General features: G+C 35.7%; 2 protein-coding genes across 5 annotated transcripts; both read left to right on the plus strand.

The window, feature by feature from the left end:
- Positions 1–717: 717 nt before the first annotated feature.
- On the plus strand, positions 718–14,204 carry LOC128261058 (sodium/potassium/calcium exchanger 3). Of its 4 annotated transcripts, none has more exons than XM_052994494.1 (9): positions 718–1,110; positions 1,984–2,632; positions 9,381–9,554; positions 9,970–10,157; positions 10,220–10,406; positions 11,256–11,336; positions 11,650–12,168; positions 13,076–13,177; positions 13,291–14,204. In XM_052994494.1, exons 2-9 carry the CDS (start codon positions 2,599–2,601, stop codon positions 13,626–13,628), a joined length of 1,623 nt encoding a protein of 540 aa, XP_052850454.1. In that variant the 5' UTR covers positions 718–1,110; positions 1,984–2,598; the 3' UTR covers positions 13,629–14,204. The 4 variants fall into 4 exon arrangements, with proteins under 4 accessions (XP_052850454.1, XP_052850455.1, XP_052850456.1 ...); XM_052994495.1 differs by having other exon boundaries at positions 2,292–2,632; XM_052994496.1 differs by lacking the exons at positions 718–1,110; positions 1,984–2,632 and adding an exon at positions 8,197–8,443.
- A 97-nt stretch (positions 14,205–14,301) lies between these two features.
- Positions 14,302–17,808, plus strand: LOC128261059 (sodium/potassium/calcium exchanger 4). The gene is made up of 6 exons (XM_052994499.1): positions 14,302–14,480; positions 14,997–15,215; positions 15,720–15,907; positions 15,965–16,148; positions 16,380–16,751; positions 17,430–17,808. The coding sequence occupies exons 1-6, from the start codon at positions 14,435–14,437 to the stop codon at positions 17,756–17,758; spliced, it is 1,338 nt and encodes a 445-aa protein (XP_052850459.1). The 5' UTR covers positions 14,302–14,434; the 3' UTR covers positions 17,759–17,808.
- Positions 17,809–23,408: the final 5,600 nt, after the last annotated feature.

Below are 23,408 nucleotides of genomic sequence, written 5' to 3' on the forward strand. Positions count from 1 at the left end.
ACAGTGCTTTCAGATAACCCGAATCTCTGAATCTCCAAATCTGGCGATGAACAAGCTCTATTTGGTTAGATTGAGGGGGTTACACAGAAAGAAATGAGATTTTAAAAGTGATTGACTCTAAGAAGCAAACTATTTTGGCATCGTTTATTATCTATTTTTATGTGAACATTTTTTTGCTAAAATTGGGAAGTGTAAAATTGTTGATATTTAATTTAGATGGTATTTTACTTATACAATATGGGCCAGGTGCCAAGCCCCGAAGCGATGGCACGAGTCTGCGCTTAGCTCTAATTAGTTGATCGCTCTACCATGACTTGACCTTTGCCGATCGCCAATGCGCCCGCTCCGCCCACTACCCCGAAATAAAATTGACAAAATGCAAATAAACAAAAAAGGGAAAACTGAAAACTGAAACATTGACGAACAATGCACCCCACAACCAGCAATAGCAACAGTAACAGCCAGCACATACAAATCTCCCCAGCAATCCGCCTTTGAATAACTGCTGGTATTAGTCTATAGTCACTAGTTAAACTGTATTATAGTTGCACACATAGTACGTATACGTACATATATATAGACACACACACACACACACACACGGTCGGAACCACAACCAAATCAAGCTCGGCGAAAAAACATTAAAAAAAAAAAAAAAATGGAAAAAAATAGTGAGCTCGGTTTGGACTAAAGCGCTCCAAGCACCGATTCAGAATCAGTTTAACGTCAACGTCGGCGGCATCAAGACAATATACACACAACAACACAAGCCAAGCCATATCAAAAAAAATCAACAAATTTCAAAAAAAGAAAAAAAAAAAAAAGAAAAGAAAACACACAAATTTAGAGGCGGAGAACCAGAAAAAGGAATACTAAGCACACACAATTTCCTGAAGCGATCAGATCAAGGAACGAGAACGGAAACAATAACGAAAACGAAAAGATCGAGATTAATGTTAGCGAGTTTGAAGACGCGAGTGAACGTGCGGAACGAAGCGAAACGAAACGGAACAAAACGGGACGAAGCGAAAAGAAACGCTGCGTAACGGGATCTGCCTTTGTGTTTTTGTTGTTGTGCCATAACCTTTAAGTGAGAGTGTCAAGAGCAAGGTCCAGAAACAATAGATAGAGACAGATTGCAGTCGAAATTCTACTGCTCGGTATTCCCAATATTCAAATTATGATTTCTTGAATGTACATAAATGTAGTAAATAAAGTTCCATTTCCACCAGCAATACAAGCTTCGACTAATGGAATCTTCGAGTTTAGGGAGTTCGACTGCTTCCTGTTCCATTCCATTCCATGCCCCTCCATTTTCTTTTTTTGTGGTTTATTTAAGAGCATCGATTATCCGGGAAGAGAGTCAAACATGTTGCATCGAACGTCGAGCCTCGTTCGAGCTTAATTTATTTATGCTTGGTTTTTTTTTTCTTGATTTTTTAATAATTTTATTTAAATTGCCGGCAAGTTAACGCGCTGGGATATAAATAAGTCAAATCTGGTGATATTTAATTGGAGCAAAAATACAAATAACTTCTATTACGACCACCCATTGGGTGTTTCAAAATAAAATTTCATCATTAGCGATGAATCCATTGTAAGGCTCGAAATTAATATTTTAAATGCCTGTTTCTCGAAATGCCTTTAACCGTTTGTACAAATAATTTAACTTTTATCAATCTATTTTTTTTTTTTTTTGAGAAAATATGTGTAATTAAACGTTGAGCAATAAACTAAATGGTTATAAACGATACATTAAACCAATGGATACTGGAAGAAAGCTGATATATGTAGTTTCTCTTAATTTCCAGTTTTATTGATTTTGCAATATTTTTTTCATTTACACTTTTCTTTAATTTTTATCTTTCCTTAATCACTGCTCTTCTTTAAATCGCTACTTGGAAAACTTGGAGAGAACATACGGTTAGGTTTGTTTTTGCTGTAAGCATCGCTGCATTGAACAATATATATCGTCATCCACAGATCGCCCGATTTTAAAACGGATCGAGATGCAGAAGCGTCTTCCCGAGGTGTGAGCCTGTGTGTGTTTGTGTGTGTGTGTGCGTGCGTGTGTGTGAGATGTCCGTCCGTATGAGTGTGTGAGTGTGCCTCAATTGCCTCCGTTCCGAAAACCAAAAAACCGAAATCCGCCATCCAGCATCCACCATCCAGCATCCAGCTTCCACCACCCACAATTCCACCCACCACCCGTGAACGCCTCAACGTGCCATTGTGGAACTGGATCTTTACCGCAAATTGAGACAACGACAACTCTCGCCTTCTCACTTAAGTCGGGCCAAAGCCGAATCAAAAAGAAAAGCAGAGAAAAGAAAAGAAAAGAAAAAGTGGAATAATACCAAAGTAGAAAAGAGAATAAATCAGTGAAGAGAAGTGAAGAGAAGAGAAGCATAAAGAAAAGAAAGGCGCACACACGGCGAAGGAAGGAAAAGGAAAGGAGAGGAAGGAAAAGAGAAAATCAACACCATTGAAGTGCGGATTGGGTTGGGATTTGGATTGAGATTGAGATTGAGATTGCGCTTCATACAACGGCGCATCGCAGTTTACGAGTGTCCATCACCACTACAACACCGTGCAGCAATGGAAGACGATTGGGGTCTTAGCAGCTCTACGGGTACATAACTAACTAACTAACTAACTAGCTAGCTAAGCTACCTGCAGACCAGGCTTAGACTAAGCTTCAGCCTATCCATCCATCCATATTCATCCTCCCTTGCATCTGTGTGTCCTCCCAACCAATTAACTCGACTCAAAAAACAAATGAAATAAAAACCAAAACCAACTGTAAACGAAACCAAACGAGAGGAAAAACAAAAGATCAAGAACTACAGATAAGTTTATAATTTAACCCCCCACAAGTGTCCTCTTAACTAATTAACAAGCAAAAACAAAAAAAAAAAAAAAAAAAAAACAGAAACATTTATCGTAGATTATGCAAATTTTTTTTTTCTGTTGTTTTTGATGTTTTGTGTGGCGGCGTCAGTGGCGGCGACAAAAAAAGAAAGAAACAAATTTAATAAATCAATTAAGCTTCGAATGAAATGGAATAATTTTAATGCAATGCAATTAAGTGTGTGTGTGCGTGCAATGACGTCATAGGACCCCCGCCGACCCCCCACCCCACCCATACATGCACAAGCTAAGCCGATGAAAACGCTTTTTTCTGCACGATTTCACGCATACATATATGTATATATCTCAATATATACACATATATACATATGCCTGGTGTTGGTGTATATGTGTGCGGATCTCTTTATGTCCCGCGAGTGCATGTGTGTGTGATGTGTGTCTATTTGTGTGTGCGCGTAAACTAAGGCATATGGATCAATTGTCTAAATTGGCTCATTAAGTGAATCTTAATGACATTTACTATGCACAGTGACAACGAAAACTGTGCCTTACCCGCTTGTTTTTCGCTTTTTTTTTTTTTTTGCCTTTCTTCTCTTTAAGTTGTTTCATGTTAGTGTATTTCTAAGTTAGTTTCAGAATTTGTTCACAGATAGCGTGATATGCGGCGTATGCGCAATGCATGCACCACAGGGCGCAAGCGCAATGTTTGGCAAAAACAATATTTTTTTATTCAGTTCTTAAAAGTTTAACATATAAACACATAAAGTATTTATTTTTGACATTCTTAAAGTTAATTTAGCAATATGGAAGAAGAGAATTATTCAACAGTTTTTGTATACTTTAACCCTTTTTTGTCTTTTTGAGCTAACTAAAAATGTATCTCTATTTAAGGGGCTAGCTAGAATATCCAAAAAATCTTATGTGACCCACTGTGATAGCCGGCTTTACAGCATGAGCATCACCAACTCTCTATCTCAGCAAAGTTCTTATGTATTCTCGTTCAATTGTCATGACTTCAGCAAATCCCTTTAGACCGAACAAACGATCACTTCTCCCAGGTACAACCATAATCTATCAGATAAAAGTGCAAATAACTTAAGGTCATTGAAAGAAAAAAATACAATTTAATTGTTGTACTATCATTTGACGAATTAATGTTTTGTATATTTTACATTTTAAATTAAAGTATTTTTAATTTTTAAAAAATGTTGTATTATATTATCTACAAAGTGTAAATTGTGGAGAAAGCTTTTTTTAAAACCGCGTGATGAAATGTTGTTTATTTATAGGTACTTTATTTGAAAATTAAAATTAAATTTTTTTTCTTTACACTTTTTGTTGTTGTTTTTAGCTTATATAAAATTTTTTATTAAATAACAATTTAAATGCTTTAAATATTTTTGTCGGTTAGAGCATGTTTTTTTTTAGTTAAATCAACCAACAATTAACTTCTGGAATTTGACTTTTTAAAATGGAAATATTAATTTATTTAAAAAGCTAAACATAAGATAAATACTTTAAACAAAGTTTTGGGTCTTTATTTGTTCATAACAAAAATTTGTTTGTTTTGATTTGAATCTATTTTTAGGTTTCTCATTTAATATTATCATTTTAAAACTAAGTTAGTTAGAAAATTTATACACATATTATTTGTTAATCTGCATAAGGTTTTTAAATAATAATCACGCTTAAATACAAATTTTATTGAATTGCAATAATAGCAAGAACTTTTTGAGAAACGCAGCAAATGTGTGATCGAATAGGTGAAACGTAATCGAATAAATTTTTGAGAGCAGCAGCAATCAAGCGTAAAGTCAAAACAAAATGTCGAGCAAGCTGTCAAAACCAAAAATAATTAAGCCAAATGATTCGAAATAAGCAAATTAAATCTTTGACCTTTTTTGTAGCCAATGCAGCGTTAGATTCGCCTGTTTTCTCCTGAGTTATTGGCTTGGGTGCAGGTAAACCCGCTGCCAGAAGATGCGGAGACAGCCCCAAGTAAGACTAACTAACTTAAAATGGGATATACACACACAAAAGCCACAAAGCTGGGTTCGTTCTCAAAATGTTACTTAAACGGTACACAAAAGTCATATTAAAACGCATTGTCACACTGATTTTCCTTACTGATGTTCAGAAATGAACTTACATATGGGTACACACATGGATCATTCAGATCTCTAGCGTATATCTATGTGGATTTATTTGTGTGGGCTGCGAGGTGATGTGCTTCAAGTCTTTCTATAAAACAATTGTGACAACAAGGCGGATACGTAATATGCAGTTTCCCACCCACAGTGGCTTTTCATTTAACATGGCTCTGTTAAGTTTTCTGGAGAATTGTAGTTTTTTTTCACAAAGTAGCTCTACATTTATTTCTTCAGAAACAGCGTTATTGGAATTCGTGCTTAATAACGTTCATTCGTACACAAATCAAAATTGTTTGGCGTTCTAAGATTTTTTTTTTTGAGAATAAGCCTTATTTCATTTTGTAGACTAGTTGTATTTTGAAATAATGTAGTCCTACAAACTAACTTAAAGTTTAGCTGGTTCGAAATGTTGCTTTTTAAACTGATTAATAAATTTTAAATAAAATGTAGAGAGGTAAATTTCAAACTTTTAATTTCGGAGTTCCAATCTAGAGAGTTCAATTACCCAAAATTTAAAGAATTCGAAACGGTTTTACTGTTTATGCGTCGCTCATTCAATTAAAGTTAACTTAATTTACTGTGATTGAATGTTTTGCTGATTGTTATCCCCACTAAATTGATTATCATTAACACTCCTCTCTCCCTCTCGCGCCCACCCTCTTGCCGTCGCATTCACTCTAACTATGGAACGCTGTAAATGTTTATTAAGCATCATTGCATTATGCGGGCTGACAGTTACAAAATGCGTTTGTCTCAATTGACCCCAGACTCCGACTTTCTGTATCTCTCAATCTTCGTCTGCATTTGCGTCTCCATTTCTCGTCACATTATTTCTATATCTTCGCTCCCAACTCCGACTTCACACTGGGGTCCATTGCATATAAATAAGCTATACCAAGGCGAAAATTGGCATAAATAATGTATGGTGTTCTAAGATCTCTGGCACTATTGATATAATCGACTATTGACAGTATTGAGAATTTTAAAATCAATTAAAATCGATTATTTTTGGCTCCAAAAATAATGAAAGCATTCTCTAAATTGATGTTTCTATTTCTTCACTAATGACTCATCGCAATGACAACATTTTTTTGAGACTATCGATTTAATCGACAGTCTTGAGAAATGAAAATCGATTCAAATCGATTATTTAATTGAAGTCCTAAAAAATTGAAGTCCTAAATTAATCGCAATAACAATTGTTTCTGTTTTAACTTATCGTAATAATACTTTTTTTTATTGTTTGCTAAATATTTTAAATAAACTTTTCTCGTTTACATTTACAATTCCATAATAATAATGAAATTTCTTTTATTGCTTTAGTCATTGGTTTTACAAACAACCATTTGTATAGCCAATCGCTAATCCCCTGTGTTAATCGACTGGCCAAAAACCCAGAATCTGATGATTTCGATTGACAGATACAAAACACAATTCGTTTGATTGGGTCAGAGGTACAATGGCGTATCATATGCTTGACTGATTATTGGCTTTGGCTATTTAATTACACTGGGCAACATTTGTAGGGTTTTGCACTGGGGTGTACCCTTAATTTTACTTCCGCCCATTCGGATCTCTTTGAGTTATATTTCGTTTAGATACTACAGCGACTTGAAGATTTCAAAAAAAATTGGGCTATATTTGAGGTTTAATTTAGTTTTAAATTTTATTGAAGTCTTGCTTATTACCTTTGCTATGGCTAAAGGAAAATCTCAGGGATAAAACCTTAAAAAATATCGGGAAAAATTAAAAAAATCTATTAGCAGATGAAATACAATTTGCTAATTGGTTTTTCTTTTGTTATAAATCCAACATTTTCTCTGTTGCACTGTGTTATTGACCTATGGTCATCTATGTTCGATCTTTCCCCCGTTCTGTCTGTGCCGAGTCTATGTATATGTCTATGTCTCTATCAACTTATGCCGCTCAATCGATCGCCATGATGGGTGTTATTGTGGCTGGCTTTAGCCGTTGGGTTTGGCCAGCATTTATTGTTCCAATTTGCGGCCTCAAGTCGGTCCATCGCTTCTTGTTCTCGGCACGAGGTCCAAACTCAGGTGCTCTACACGGAAAAAATTAAAAATATGTTGTGCCATTGCTGTTTAAATATACCGTTTCTTCTTACCATTTTACTACCAATTTCATATTTCGCCATATTATCTTAAATAAAAAAGGATATAGATTAACTCCAATGTCAAAGCAAAAAAAAATTATTATAATTGAGTTATAAGTATTTTAAATTTAAATAAGATAAGGTAAAACGTTGTTTTTTATTGTTGCATGTTATAGGTGGTATATACTATATATGGTATTACGTTGATGACTTTAGAGTCGCAGTAATTTAGAAATTAGTTTATCAAGAGCTATATGTATAATATATTTTGTTTTTGAAAAGAAACGTATAATTTCATTTTAAACTTCTAATTGAATTATGCTTATAATTAAAAGAAAGAAAGAGAACTTAAATTTGCTTTACATTATTATTTTAAAAATAAGTTAAAGAAAGAAAGTTAATTTAAATTTAATTTGCCGAAATGTAAATATCCTATAACAAAAATGCTTTGGTCAATATACTCATTAAATATGAACACATACTTTTACAGCTTAGGATAGAAATTTAAGCACACTCCTGAAAGAATTTTGCCGATCTTAAGAGAATGTAATCTGATTGCGATAAAACTTTATAAAAAAATTATATTCGAAATATTGAAAATTGTTTGAAATCACCGATTTCTTGCCGTGTCGATCTGCTTCGAACTTTTCGCGACTCGGCACGGCATTCGGTTTCAATTTCAGTTCGAGCTACTGTTTGGAGGGGGGGCGCTTTGGGGGGAGGGGTTTCGGCGTGCGGCTTCAGTTTTGTTGTTTTGCAATTCAATTTGATGACATCAAAGGCGTATTTATCGCTTCCGCTGGCGATCGCTAGTTGGATCGTAGGTCCATCGCATGTTTGATCGATGACCAAGTACAAGTACAAGTACAAGTACAAGCACATCCATGAAATACGATAATAAGAAAACGAGGCTTCGGCATCTGTTTCGGTTCTAATTCGGTTTCAGCTTCTGTTTCGGCTCCACCACCAGATGTATCTGTATCTGTGGCCGCTGCTGTAGCTGCATCTGTGTGGGCATATCGCTTAGCTGTATCTGTGTCTCGTGCAGTTCCCATTTCGGCTTCTGTTTTGAGTTTCAAATATTCCTGGGCTGCCAGTCTTGTGGTCTTTCTTGCAGCTCTGCTGGTTTAGTTCATTACCGACGCTTGAGACTCCGACTTGTGACACACATAAGAAAAATAAAAGAAAAGCGAGGCACTCGGGAAAATTCAGCGACTCGGAGACCCCATTTCCCCGATCGATTGAAGTTCGTTTTTTTTTTTTTTTTTTGTGGGTGAAGTGAAACATTGTGGCAGTTGCAGAATGAAATGTGCGTAAAACTAGTGATTTGTATACCCAGCAATTACTACAGGGCATAGGAAAGCAACGAAATCTTGTGATCAGGAATCAGAAAAGAAGTTTGAAAACGTCCATGAATTACTGAAAATATTAGGAATGAAATAATTTAAGTCGAAACTTTTATTCTAACATATTTCTTGTGCTTACAAAACATTTATTGACTTCTTATTAAAATTCCAAAAAAAAATTTCTATTTGTAAAAGAAAAAAAAAAAACAAATTATGCATGGAAGCATTGCAAAAAAAAACTAACTATGATGTTTCTTATATTACTCAAATTTAAACATAAAATGTAGGTTAAGAAAAAGTACAGCGAAAAGGTTTTTTTCAAACCTTGTATCTTAAATGTCTATTATATCATTACAAATTTTGAAAAAAAAATCATTAGCATGAGAAAATTTTTTTTTTTTTAGATTATTCTGGTAGTAACAGAACCAGACTTAAAATACAGGCGACTCATAATTATATACTGAAGTAGGTTAATAAAGATTTTAATCCAACCATACCTTGAACTAAGAGGTTTTTTGGGTAGTGGGTAGGGTAACCTTAACTTCCTTTATTTATGGCAATTTATATATAGCGTAACTTGCCAAATTAAGTACAAAACAGTTTTTACCAGACGATCTCGACCTTTTGGTTTTTGGTTAATAGCACATTAACAATATGAAGAACATAAAAACAGACAGAAAAACTTGCGCGAAGTGGCCCTTCAATCATCCAATTTTTAATGTATTTTACTGACTTACAACTTGAAATATGTGCCTAAATCAATTCACACAATTTGGAATACAATGTTGATAATTCTAAGCTCATGTCATTAGTCATTTTCTCTATTCCACTATTATTGTATGTAAATATATTGTACATAATGAAAAACAATTTTCTTAAAAATCATATTTTTTCTTGCAGATGGAAATTGCACTCAGCCCGCCATCGATGACTTTCCCAGAGACCTGTTCTCGGAGGCGCAAAGACAGTCCGGTGCTGTTGTACTTCATGTTATAGCCAGTTTATATTTATTCGTAGCCTTAGCCGTAGTGTGTGATGAGTACTTTGTGCCAGCAGTTGAGAAAATATGTGCAGGTGAGTGAGTGGGCGGTTTCTTTGAATACACAGTGCAACACAGAATACGTTACCGCAATTTTGATATTGGATTTAAAAAAGGAGACTGGTTAAAACTAGTTAAAACACATTTGAATTTTATCAAGCTTGGCTAGCGTATGTAAATGATCGCTACTTAATTGTAATTTGTACTATAGATACCTCTGTATTTACCTTACTCAGATCGAACAAACTAGTACTTTTTCCAAATTTTATTTTCCAAGCCCCTAATAGAGCTTCACAGTGTTATTTAGCCACCTTTTCCAACACTGCCTCTGAGATATAGAGACTTTCAGTAGTTTTGATCATTACACTCACAGACCGAAACACTTTGAAACCATAATAGTGTTGCACAGTGATATTTAACACATTTAACACATATTTTATTGTTAACCAGCACTCAACATGTCCAACGATGTGGCGGGGGCCACGTTCATGGCCGCGGCCACCTCCGCCCCGGAGCTCTTCGTCAACGTGATAGGCACCTTCATTACGGAGGGCGATATCGGAGTGGGCACGATTGTCGGATCGGCCGTCTTTAACATCCTGGCGGTGGCCGCCTGTTGCGGCATCGGAGCTGGCATGGCAAGTCCACTCTACACTATTCAAATCCCCCAATCCCGCTAATCCCCTCGTGCAATTTGTAGACCATACCCCTGGACTGGTGGCCATTGACGCGGGACAGCATCGCCTACGGAGTCACAGTGGCCATCCTCATCTGTGTGATGCACGACGAGCGCGTCGAGTGGTACGAGGCCCTCATCCTGGTCTCCCTGTACGCGGTCTATTTGGCAGTCATGTATTTCGACAAGACCTTCCAAAAGTGCGCCAAGGGTGAGTGATGTCCCTGGTTTTCAAAGATTTAAAATATTTTCTATTTGATTTAAATGCATTTTAATTATGTTAAGTATGGTTTCAATTAAAATTCAGTTTTCAGGTATTAAAGTCAATTCCAAAAATAGTCAAATTCAAAATTTTAATAATTTAATATACAAAAATTGAGCTAAACAAATTTATATTCACCATTTTTTTTTACCAGTGTAGTACTTGTACGAGTAATAATTTGTATTCTAATTAATTATGATAACAAACAACAGGTACTACATACAATATAAACTAAACTTCATTTAAGTTATTTTATTTTTTTTAATAACAAATTAAATATGAATAGAGAAGAAGTTTACATGTAATTTATATATTGCGTGCACAATGTTTAGTCATTGGCTAGTGAATTGCCATCCCCATATGAGTACTTCAAAATCTACAATCAAACACTACAATCAAGCACTACCAATAAAACAGACATTGATTGACAAGTTTATAATAATAGCTGATAAATTAAGAAAAAATAATAATTTACTATTTGTAGGCACAAGCAATTGAAGTTAGATTATCATTTACTTGTTATTGTTAATTAAAAACTTTATGGACCTAAATGTTCATGTTATTATGTCTTTTATGTTAGTTACTGAAATGGGTCTAGTTGTAACTGAATATTTTCAAGTCTACAACAACATTTTTTGAGTCTGCAGTTTCTGTTTATAGTTATCAATACTTTGCTTATACTTTTAAGGTTTAAATTTAAAATTGATCGAGTTGTAGGTACTACTTAGCTTGCCTTAAGTTCAGGTACACATGTGATATACAAGTACACAATACATTACTCTTCACAATACTACACAGGTGGCGTTAAACAGGCGCGTTCGCGCAGCCGGTCCTCCAACTGCAGCATACACACAAAGAACAGCAATGAGAAGGAACCAGGTACACAAGAGACCTACATTTTCACCTCCACACCAGTCCACAACAACAACCATACCCGCTGAGCCCTGACCCTTGACCATTGACCTCTGACCTTGACCCCAGACCAGTGACACCTGACCCTTGTCCCCTGACCCTTGCTTACTGACCCTTGACCCTTGACCCCTGACCCCTGACCTGTGACCTTAACTCCTGACCTGTGACCTTAACCCCTAACCCTTTGACCCCTGACCCTTGACCCTTGACCCTGCTTTCTGAACAAATGAAAGGCCTTTTTTGAAGACATTTCCCCTTTGTTACAATCACCTTCTCACAGAGCTCGTGGAGAATCGCATTTGCCAGAACATGGCCAATATCCAGCTGAACGGAGGACTCAACAATGACCAGGCAAAGGCCGCAGGCACCGCCACCACTTCCATTACAACCTCGACCATAACCACCTCCAGTGCAGGAGGAGCAGCAGCCGGAGCAGGAGCAGGAGGAGGTGGTGGAGGTGGAGGCGGAGGAGGAGCAGGTGGTAATGCTCCAGGTGCTGGAGCCATTGCCCAGATGGCACCGCTCGATGGTGGCGAGGCAGAGGCCCAGTCGGCTGCGGCTGCCGCTGGCGAGGATCGCGACGAGGAGGGCTACTCCCTGCTCACCTACCCGAAGGACAAGAGCTGCTTCGCCCAGTTCACCTGGCTCATCATCTGGCCCATCCACCTGCTCTTCCGCATCGCCATCCCCGACTGCAAAAAGGCCAAGAACAACAAGATATTCCCGCTGACATTCATCATGTGCATCGTCTGGATCGGATCGCTGTCCTATGTGGTTGCGTGGATGATAACCATCATTGGTGAGATATGTGCCAGGATATGGTTTTAAGCGGTTGAGTGGAAGAGGTTGCTACAGAAATAACTAGGAAATTGAAATCACTTTTAAAGGTGTCCGAAAACCATGTGTTTCAAGTTCACAGATCTTGCTTTTACTTTATAAGTATTTTCAATATCCCACTGACTTCTGTAGAACCCCAATAATTATAATCACAACAACAATTTTCAATAACCTTCAATAATAGCGTATTTGAATTCAGAGTTTTAGTCACTCATAAGGAATGAAGCCATTATAAATTAAAGATTTGCATTTTTAAATCCCAACACCGAAAGTTCAAAAATTGTACAATACCTTAAAAATGCTTTTGAAACTCTTCAACTTTTCTGTTTATCCACAATTTGGTTTTTAACTTTCATATATTCTGGTTATGTTCTAATTTAGCATACTATTTTATGGTTGTTAAGAAATTGTTAATCTGTTGAACAGCGCTTACATTTAATCTATTTTAATGAGATATTTTCAATTAACGAGTGAGTCGAGAATTAATACATTTTTAAGCATTTCTGCAGCGTAATAACCTGGTTTTTAATTCAATCTTATTCGAATACTATTTTTTCCTTGAAAACCAATATGGCCCAGTTTAAAACTTTACTTTAGGTAGTTTAACCTTAATACATTTTTTAAGATCTATTATAGATCGTTCCATTGTTACTGTATTAATGGTTAAATTACTACAAATTACTACATATCTTTTACTTTTGCGATGCTGCATTTCCTTGTGTTGCGTTCCTACCACTCAAGCTGTGTAACTGCTAAAGTAACTCTGAAATCTGTAGCTCGGAGTAGATTTATTTTGGCTTTTCTCCTTACCCAAATGAATTTGTTGGTAAATGCACTGGCATAAGGCTATAATGTCTACTCCTCCACAGGTGACACTCTCAAGATACCCGACTCGGTGATGGGGATTACGTTCCTGGCGGCTGGGACCAGTGTACCCGAAGCGGTGTCCAGTGTGATTGTGGCAAAGCGCGGTGAGTGGTTGATCAGTTGATCGGTGGATCGATGGATCGATGGATCGATGGATCGGTGGCTACTTCATTGTTGTGCCGGTGACTATCCAAGTGTCTGTGTCTGTGTGTCCTAGGCCACGGATCGATGGGGATCTGCAACTCGATCGGGTCGAACACCTTCGACATCCTGCTGTGCCTGGGCGTGCCATGGCTGATCAAGGCCGTCTTCTTCCCCATTAAGCCGGGCCAGAACTACGTGGCCATCAACTCGCACGGACTGGAGTACTCGGCGATCACCCTGCTGTCGACGCTCTTTCTGCTCTACCTGACCTTCTCCACGAACAAGTTCAAGCTGGACAAAAAGGTGGGCACCGCCTGCCTGGTGATGTATCTGGTCTTCATGGTCTTCGCCACCCTCATCGAACTCAATGTGTTCTTCGCCGTCAACCGGCCCACCTGCGGCCGATCATGAGATGGAAATGTGTGGACTGGGAGTGGAAGTGAAAGTGAAAGTGAAAGTTTGGAGCTTGGAGATTTCAGATTGCAGATTGCAGATTGCAGATTGAAGTTGTGTGGATGAATGGACGATGGACAATGGACGATGGACGATGGACGATGTACGATTCTGGATGAACATAAATGGAGGGAGGAATGCCGGCCATCGAGTGCTGGTTCCGCTTTCCAAACCATTTGTTCCGGCAGCTGGCTGGAATCAAGCCCGAGTGCAGTCGTTTAATTAATTAATATGTATTTTCTGTTCTATTCTATCTACCTTGATAGTTGAGTTACGTTATACGTTATGCTGTTATTGTAATAATACTTTTTTTTTATTATTATTATTATTATTAAAGTAGACTCTTTCACACGACCTTCGGTTGAAAACCAAAAGACAAATGCAAATAGATGAGAAAAGATGAGAAGAAAATGAAAAGAAAAAAAACGGAGCGAAGCGAAGGGAGAAACAAAAACCAAAACCAAACCAAAACCAAAACCAAAAAAATTCAATAATGTATTTATATGATTAATATATATGAGATTTAACAAAGAATTTATAGATGGTCAATATTATTAAGGGGGACGACTTGGTCTGTGGGAAGAGTGTCGTTCAATTGGATTAATATTAACAAGTACTTAAGTAAGTAAATTTTCGTTCAGGTGATCCTTTGTTTAATCAATCAAACAACTGATATTTTCTACATATTTTATTTAATGTTTATTTTGATTTTCGGATAATATGAATGTACATTTTTTAAATCTTTCTGTATTATACTAAGCACCATGATATTTGGCTGGGATTCTTCCGACATCAAACAATTCGAAGATGGTAAGTCCGAGATAGAACTCTTTAACTATTGTATATTTATATTTATTTCTGGTACGTATTTGTCTTTAGGACAATAAATCAGCCAGTTTCAAAAGGCCAAGCAATATCAACTTAAAACTGTCTGCACATAAAAGCAGTGAATTGCGGAAATTACTAGCTTTAAAAGTTTATTATTATTTTCCATTATTTCTCCTTTTGTGCGTTAGAAATATTTTTTTTAGTTCAATTAATTCGTATTAAGCACCTCTTAATGAGGTAATCACAAAAATCCCTTAGAGTTATTAACCTTATACCTTTTTTCGGTCAATTATAAGCACATAAAAAGTTTTTCCATATCTAACCATTATTAAAGAATAATAATATTTGAGTTTCAACATAAAAACGGCCAGAGAGATCTTAAAAAAGTAAAAATAAATTTAAATTGTTCAGCCCCTAGAGATTGAGATTGAGATAGAAAGCGATTTAACAATGAAATTGTTATGCTTGTTAAGAATTTAAACCATTTCGTTATTTTAGGATGGATCCATTATGCTTCCGCATATCGGAGCGAACCGGACGTTGATGTCAATGATCTCAACTGCACTCTGCCGGCCATCGTGGAGTTCCCCAACTTTATGCGACGGAAAAGTTGGATATCAGCCGTAGTGTGCTTTTTTCTATCCATGTACCTTTTCGTCTTCCTGGCGATTGTCTGTGACGATTACCTGGTGCCAGCCATGGAGCGTCTTTGCTACAGTAAGATATAATGTTCCTCATTTCCAATTTCGGGAACTTTTCAGCTATGTTAGGTACACGATCATGAATACCTAGGTAAAGTAAAAGTTGCAGCAATTCTTAAATTAATTTAAATTTGAATTCAATAATTTGTTCTATTATTTAATCTATGCTGATTTAATTGATTATTCTGCTTTTATTTATTTATAATAAATTTTTAATTTTTAATTATTTAAAAAAATTAATATACATCACCCTTTTTATCAAAAATAATTATTAAACGTAATTTTTATATTTTTCATTAAAATATGGTTATTCTAGAGAATTTTTAAAATAAAAGTTAAACTGATTATGGTCTTTGCTATAAAGAATTTAAATTCTTGATCAGGATCCATATTAAATTGCAAGTGGTGCCATTAAAAATATTTTTTTACTTTGTTTAAGAGAGTAACGGGTAATTGATATTCGATACAGCGATTCCTCTTGTTTATTAAGTGTTTGTAACGAAAGCCCCCAAACTTACAGCCCTGCGGATGACATATGATGTGGCGGGGGCTACTTTCCTGGCGGCTGCCACCTCGGCACCCGAACTGTTCGTAAACTTTGTAGGAACATTCGTCACTAGCGGGGACATCGGAGTGGGCACGGTCGTGGGCTCATCGGTGTTCAATATCCTGGTGATTGCCGCCGTTTGCGGCATTCTTTCTCAACCGGTGCGTATTACCTAATACTGTGTAGTCTATATATCTTCTTTTTGTACCTCTTTGCAGGTTAAAGTGGGTTGGTGGCCGGTGACGAGGGACACCATCTGGTATCTCGTGGCCATCGCAGCGCTCACAATTACACTGTTGGACTCGCAGGTCATGTGGTACGAGGCATTGACCCTCTTTCTTCTTTACTTTGTGTATCTTATTCTACTGATCCTGGACCGACGGATCCAAAATTTGGTTCGCAGTAAGAAAAACCTTTCTTTTTTTGTGTCAAATCTATAATCTATGAAAGCAATATATTTATTTCAAGATTTAGATTTATTTAGTCATGAAACATAAAAACAAATATCAAAACAAATGTTATTTCATTAATGTTTATCAAAGCTGCAAAATTTTGTAATTTAAGTAATTGTTTAAGTAACTCTTTGTTGCGGGACTACCACCAACTAGATCTGATAAAAGTAATCTTCCCCAGAAGAGCACATTGAGTCGGAGCTGTTGAACGAGGATCCGCTGACGCGCGAGGAGGACCCTTTGAAAGGATTCCGGGATCACGTGTGCACTAAACCGGAGCCCGGATCCAACATCTGCAAGTGGATCTGGTGGGCGATCAAGTATCCGGCGGAACTGCTGCTCGCCTGCACCGTGCCCAGTGCCAGGTCCATATTCTTCCTCTCCATGCTAATGGCCGTCGTGTGGATCTCCGTGATCTCCTATATGCTCACCTGGTTCCTCACCGTTGTGGGCCACAACCTTAGCATTCCGGACTCGATCATGGGACTCACTGTACTGGCCGCCGGTACCAGTGTGCCCGAGGTAGCATCCTCCTACATCGTCTCCAAGAAGGGTGAGTGATTTCGAATGTAGCATTCATGCAGTAGAAACAAGTAAACTAGCTTTAAACTAACTAACTTAAGTCAACAATTTACTTCAGTAACGATATGTAATATATATCTACGGATTTTGTACAGCTAACACCTGTTAGGCATTTTTAAGTTATAACATTCAAAAAACTCCCGTATTTCTTAGCTTTTAAAATTGTTTTATAAATAAGTTTAACGGCGGATAGTTCTGATTAATAATTTGTTACCTCTGTTAACATTCCATCTTCAAGTAAAATAAATATAAATTATTTCGATTTGTATGCATGTATTTTTAAGGATGCAATTTATGGTAACTGCTTTTGAATTTCAATATTTTGTTTAATTCTTTATTAAGGAACTAAACCTCTATATTGGAAAAGTTGACCATGACCATGACCCAAACCGCCTTCATATAATTTTGAAAAAATAATGATGGCAACAAACAAATTGTGAGTGTATTAATACTGAATAATACTGGCAAAAATATTTATAAAAATAACACCACAGACTGCAATTTATATCTCTTCAATTTATAACTTAAACTACAAGGACTTATATCATTTAGTATTGAATTAGTACATAAACTTCATTACTGCTCATGGTTTATTTTTAACACTAAACAAACTTGTTAAATTGAAATTTTCTTCTTTGTTTGGATGCAGGCTATGGCTCAATGGCCATCTGCAATGCCATTGGCTCGAACACCTTCGACATTTTCGTGTGTCTGGGTCTGCCCTGGCTGATGAAGAGCCTGATCGTCCAGCATGAGATTGAGATCGATTCCACGGCCCTCACCATCACCACGGCCATGCTGGTGGGCACCGCCTTCGTCCTCTACGTGTGCCTCCTGGCCAACAGGTTCTGGCTGGGCAAGGTCGTCGGATGGATTTGCCTGGCCTCCTATGTGGCCTTCCTCATCGTCGCCTGTACACTGGAGATGCTACTGGCCGCCACAAACAATTGCGACCTGGAGGAGGTTGGGTTTGTCTAGGTTCATTATTCGGAAGCTGTTGTAACAAGTAATAAATTCAACAGAAGTAACTAAAAGAAAACATATTTTTTGTACTCGGGTTGTATTTATACTGATACAAAAAATAGTAAAACCAAGTATTTCTTACTCAATGTTTATATTTGTTCAATTTTATTTTTATATATTGTTGGTATATTCATGTTATATTTCCATATTTAAATAAGTAAAATAACTTTACATATGAAAATAACTAAAATCATTTTAAATATGGAAATTCTTTTTAATATTAATTTGACTAGTTTGAATGAAATTTATTACTTAAGACAGCATTTTGCAATATTAAAAATATATCTTTTATTCAATTACTTGTGAATTTCTAAATTAATATGTTTTATGTGATTTATAACGTATATTTACTGACACATTTTAAGAAGGTTTCTCAGAGATATGATTTAAAAGTCGAAAAAATGTCTATTAGAAGGTGCCCTATATTTCAAAGAATTCTGTTTTTTTTTGCCACTAAAGAACATTCAAAGGCAACACACTTAATGACCCTTTGGTACATCGCCATCTAAAGATATTTTGAGGCGGACTTTGGTCTGACCCTGCCTCGATTTCGATATAATCGATATGTCCTCCGATCGCGGAGAATCAATTGATTCGAGGACAGGTGCGGAATCTATGCCCGGCGATTGAGCGACAATCGTCACATGGTGACGTCAATTAGCCATGTTATGACATCAAGCGGACAGAGATACTTCAGTTTCACGCTGTCATTGGTAATACACCAGTGTATTTGGTCTCCTATAATTTATATTACAGATAAGGGTTTTTTTTAATTTCTAAGGCCACTCGAAACCGAATGCCTGGGGAAATATTTATACCAAAGATAGTGGCGCCTGGAACTCACAATCCCCATTTTGAAGTACGGGAATCCCTGGGTCTTCTTTATTCGTAAACTATTCAGCAATGGAAGGAAAAACCCTATCAAAAATTGGGTATGAAGTTATTAAGTTAAAAATTCTTCGCTCTTGAAGTTTGCATTGCAATTTCTTAAAAAACACATATTTACTTGAATAGTTTTTAGAGCTTTCAACATGGAAAACATAATTGTGTTTCTAAAAACCTATGTTAATTTTTTGGGTTTTTCACGCGTGCTTATCTCAAATTTTTTTTTTTTACTCTTTTTAAAAACATTTAGAAGGTGTGACTTTAAAAAAATATATATTTATATACAATATATAAATAATGTGTATTTAGGACTTCTTTTAAACGACCACTAGAAATAGAAAAATAAACTTTAAGTCATTATTTTTAAAAGACTTCTAGATTCTTACCTTTTGTTTAATAAAGTTGTTTTTTTTAAGTGCATTAGTTTATGGCTAGTGACCTTGGGCGTTATCTCACTAAATAGCAAGTGTGCTAAGGATTATTTTCTCAAAGTTCTCTAAAGGCGAATGGATTTAATGCTTTGGTTTCTTGATCTTTGTGCATTCGCAAAATGGAAGTGCCTCCACATCTCAACCGAACATTTAATATTGCGATTAGATTCGTTTCCAGCGGATTTCGGGGACCAGTTAAATTGGCAACAGCACCGAAAGGTAAGGAGTGCTTCAGAATAAGTCGCCACTGGAACTGAAGTGGGTCCCTATCTTGATCAAACTCTCACTTACGATGTCCGCCAGTGGATTGACTCGTTCACCTGATAATCCATAATCGCACGGCCACTCGAGCCTTTAATTACTTTTGCCCAAAATGGAAAGTAAAGTATATAGTATATAGTATATTGTATATACTATAAATCAATACCGGACCAGATTGAACGACATCACTGGGAGATCGTTGAAATTCGTTGGACAGTGTAATTTAATTTAATTTTAAAAGCCACTTTGTAATCTGTGAGTGCTACCAAAATTTTAACAGCTTTTGTCGAAGATTACCATTTAATTATAATTACTCTATGGCCCGCCATAAGCTTCGAGTGCCCCAAATAAAATTGCTTCTGCCGCCCGAAAAAAATTGATTATTTTCGCACACCACCCACGATTTTATTGCCAGGAATATACATATGTATTTTAAGGTCTTTAACTTTCGATCATGTGATTTCGATTTGTTCTTGCTGCTTAAAAAAAATGCTACAAAGTCTAAGTGCCTTTTAGAAATATATAATTCCTATGCATTGTACATTTATTTATCAAATACAAGATTTTCATAGAAGAATATCCTTATATTGTTAAAAGTGTTGTGTGCCACTTCAAATCGTAATTTCTCTATGTTGAATTCTACATTATTTAAACAAAGCTTAATATTAAGTTTCTGTGACTTCAATTTGTTTGTTCTGTTTAAGTTTGATTTATGGACTCTTGATTATAATTATCTTTTTAAAAAAGCCAAGGTAGTATAAATATAACTTTAAATTTTACTTAAATAGCTTAATGGATAATGATCTTGTCTAGCAAACTTGGCTGATAACTTAATTGGACACAATAATATGGGAGGCTTTCTACAAGGTTGAACATCGTCAAAGATTATACACACTTGCACTTATAACTAAACATTTATAAGTCGATACACAGGTCGTTATTGGTATTTATATAAATACAACTATTTGAGTACAGCGTTTGTTTATTTCGAAAATAAATAAATAAATAATTATTCTTAATAGGTAGACAGAATTAAAGAAAATAGAAAAAAGACAGAATCCCATAAAATAAGTAAGATTCCTCAAACATCGTTATCTATTATTTTGATTATCATCTGAATTATCGCGGTTTTTGCTATTACTTTATGATCATACGTTCATTTTTGAGTTCCAAGAAAGTTTAGTTAAAACCACTTTTTTCTTGCTAATGATCAAATCAACGAACATTTTTTTTTTATTTATGGTATTGCTTTTTACCACTCCCATTTAAAACACATGTTTTCACTGCTTTTGGCTTTGAGTGCGAAATAATGAACTTCTTATTTTAGGATCAGTGGTTCCTTACTTAAAAGATACAATTTATGTTTAAATAAGTCTTGAACCTATATATTTATCATTGATTTAACTAATATTTTGTTATTTTAACTAACATTTTACGTGCATGAATCGAATTAGCTCTAGTCATTAAGTTTTTGAAATAATAGGTAGTTATAAAGGTGGAAATAATATTTTTGTTTCTTGGTCTTGGTCTAACAAAGCCGATTAAAACGCTGTTGCTAGTTAGTTTATTTATGAATTTAATAATATATGTTTAGTTGTTTTTATATAATTATACATTTCTGAATTAGCTACAAGGGTAAGGACTAAGGTGTCCTCTTCTCTGGCTGAACAATATTTAGTTTAAAATAGGAAAATAAACAAATCAAGATCTCAACATCCCTATATTCTGGCAATCATAACTCATAGGTATTTCCACACTCCGAATAGATAGCCCACGGCGCCCGGTAAGTAATCCCCTGGATTAACCCACCTCAAATCGAATAGTCAGCCTGTTTGTCAGCATTAAATTGTCGAAAAGTGTCGAATATTTCAGGTGCATAGAAGTCGAGCAGCTGCCAGAGTTGACTTATCGCCGTTTTATTGATATGGCCATGTATAGATAAACCCGATCCGAGAACATATATAATCGTTGAGCCTCTGGCAGGTGCTACGCCATTGTTTGGCCGAGTCAATGACGTATAGCAAGAAATCGGACGTCATCACCACCAGCGAAACCCCCCAGAAAAATGAAAAAATCCCGGAAAGGGGGCCCGAAATCGGAATCGAAATCAAATTCAGAAGCGTGCTGATTTGATTGGCCAGTAATCGACGATGATAAAGCACGAAAAACACTTTCTTTACTTGCGAACGTTTATAAATATGATTTCTTAACTATTATTTACAATCCTTTGTGAACGAAATAATCTATGACATCATGAGACATGCCTCCATACGTACTTTCCAAAAATCTTAAATAAATGAAAACAATAGCTTATATATCAAATGGGAAATGATTTGCAAATAAAAAATACTTAACCATTTGTCCACGCAAATCAAAACTGTGAACAAAAATATTTATCGATTTTTATACAAGCATAAAATTGAATAAAACGATAAAAGAAGAAGAAAAAAAAATATATATATAAAATAGTTAATTTTAGCTCACAGTTTTTTTTTTTTATTGAGAGTAGAGTCCGGAATTGAAATCCCCAATTTTAAGTGCTGTTACTATTTAAACTCGTAGCATCGCGTTTTTTAATAGCTGATCTCTAGCAATTAGTGATTTAATTTTAATTATAGTGCTTAAACGCCCTTTAAGTTTTCAGAGCAACAGCTTTAGTTAAATTTAGGAATGCAATAAAACACAGTTGCGCAGGTTATCTATAATAAGCACTCTAAAGGTGCCATTGAAATGGCTTAAAAATTTATTTTTAGTTAGTTTTGATTTATATTTTTAAGATATAAAATTGTTAATTATTACATATTATAAGTGTTTTAAAGTCTTTCAATAAGGATAAAAATAACTTATTTGCAAGCAAAAGTAAAATGTATATTAATTTAATATTTAATGTTAAAATATTTTAATTAATGTGGAAAATGAACTCCAAACGTATTGCTTGAAATTTTGTATTTCTTTTTTTCTCAATATTTTTAATAAGATTATTTCCCTTTTTAAGTTTCGAGACGTACTGTATAAACCGATATTCAATCAGTTTTTACACACCTTTAGAGGACCATTTGTTTGTGATCGGTTTGAGACTACTGGGAATCGATTGATAAATGTCGGGGCAATTGTTGTTTTGCCGTCTTATCAGGACGGTTACTGGTATACTAATGACTCTTTACATACCTTAATTTTGAGAGCCCTCCCATACACATACAGTACTTACTATACTACTTTAGCATAATGCAGAGAAACATTACTATGGGGTTTGAAGTGTGCCTTACATTTTGACATTGGATTTCGAAAGTACTCATCCTTGTGTTTCCTTAGCTTAACTTGCGATTGGGTATTATAGAAAAACATATATATATATGAAAAAAAATGTTTATTGGCCATAGATGATGGCCCTTCAAAGAGAAAAAAAACGTGTCCTTAAACTTCCTAAATATCAATTCGCTTGTTTTATTTCCGCATAGATACTCCAAAACTTAATTAAATCAAAATATAAAATAACAAAAAACATTGAAATGATTTGTAAATTGAGAATTTTGCGAATGATTAAATTATAAAAAAATGCATATGTCTTAAGTAGTTCAGTTACTTAAGCATTAGAGTATAATCTAGGAAGACAAGTTCTTTCTGATTGCTGGTTATACTTTAAATTATACAAAATCTCGAATTAATAATGATTTTCTTTTATTGGACTTCGATTGGGTTGACTAGGCATATATCCGGGCAGCATAATTTTAACGTATTTAGCCCGGGTATTCCCAACGTATTCCCCACTTTCTGTGTTGAAAACGTAATGATCTCCCTTTGCGGACGGGTAGACCCCCGTTCGGTTTGCCCATTTTCCCAGCAAATGGACTTTACGACTGATACGCAAATAAAAAGCGAAAATGAATCAGGCTAAAAAGAAAAGGGGGGAGTTTAAGGAGGAGGAGTAGGAATAAAAAAAAAAAAAACTGGCAATAAATCCGACAACGTGCACCGACTGACTTGGATTGGACTAGACGTACTAGAGAGATATCTTTATAAAACCGTCA

This window comes from Drosophila gunungcola (assembly GCF_025200985.1).
Source record: "Drosophila gunungcola strain Sukarami chromosome X unlocalized genomic scaffold, Dgunungcola_SK_2 000050F, whole genome shotgun sequence".
Classification (NCBI taxonomy): Eukaryota; Metazoa; Arthropoda; class Insecta; order Diptera; family Drosophilidae; genus Drosophila; species Drosophila gunungcola.

Excerpts from the sequence above, each read along its gene's own strand:
- LOC128261058 (XM_052994494.1), top strand. The coding sequence starts at position 2,599 with ATGGAAGACGATTGGGGTCTTAGCAGCTCTACGG. Across the intron at positions 10,407-11,255 it reads CTTCCAAAAGTGCGCCAAGG|GTGGCGTTAAACAGGCGCGT; the intron begins GTGAGTGATGTC and ends AATACTACACAG. Across the intron at positions 13,178-13,290 it reads TGTGATTGTGGCAAAGCGCG|GCCACGGATCGATGGGGATC; the intron begins GTGAGTGGTTGA and ends TGTGTGTCCTAG.
- LOC128261059 (XM_052994499.1), top strand. The coding sequence starts at position 14,435 with ATGATATTTGGCTGGGATTCTTCCGACATCAAACAATTCGAAGATG. Across the intron at positions 16,149-16,379 it reads GATCCAAAATTTGGTTCGCA|AAGAGCACATTGAGTCGGAG; the intron begins GTAAGAAAAACC and ends AATCTTCCCCAG. Across the intron at positions 16,752-17,429 it reads CTACATCGTCTCCAAGAAGG|GCTATGGCTCAATGGCCATC; the intron begins GTGAGTGATTTC and ends GTTTGGATGCAG.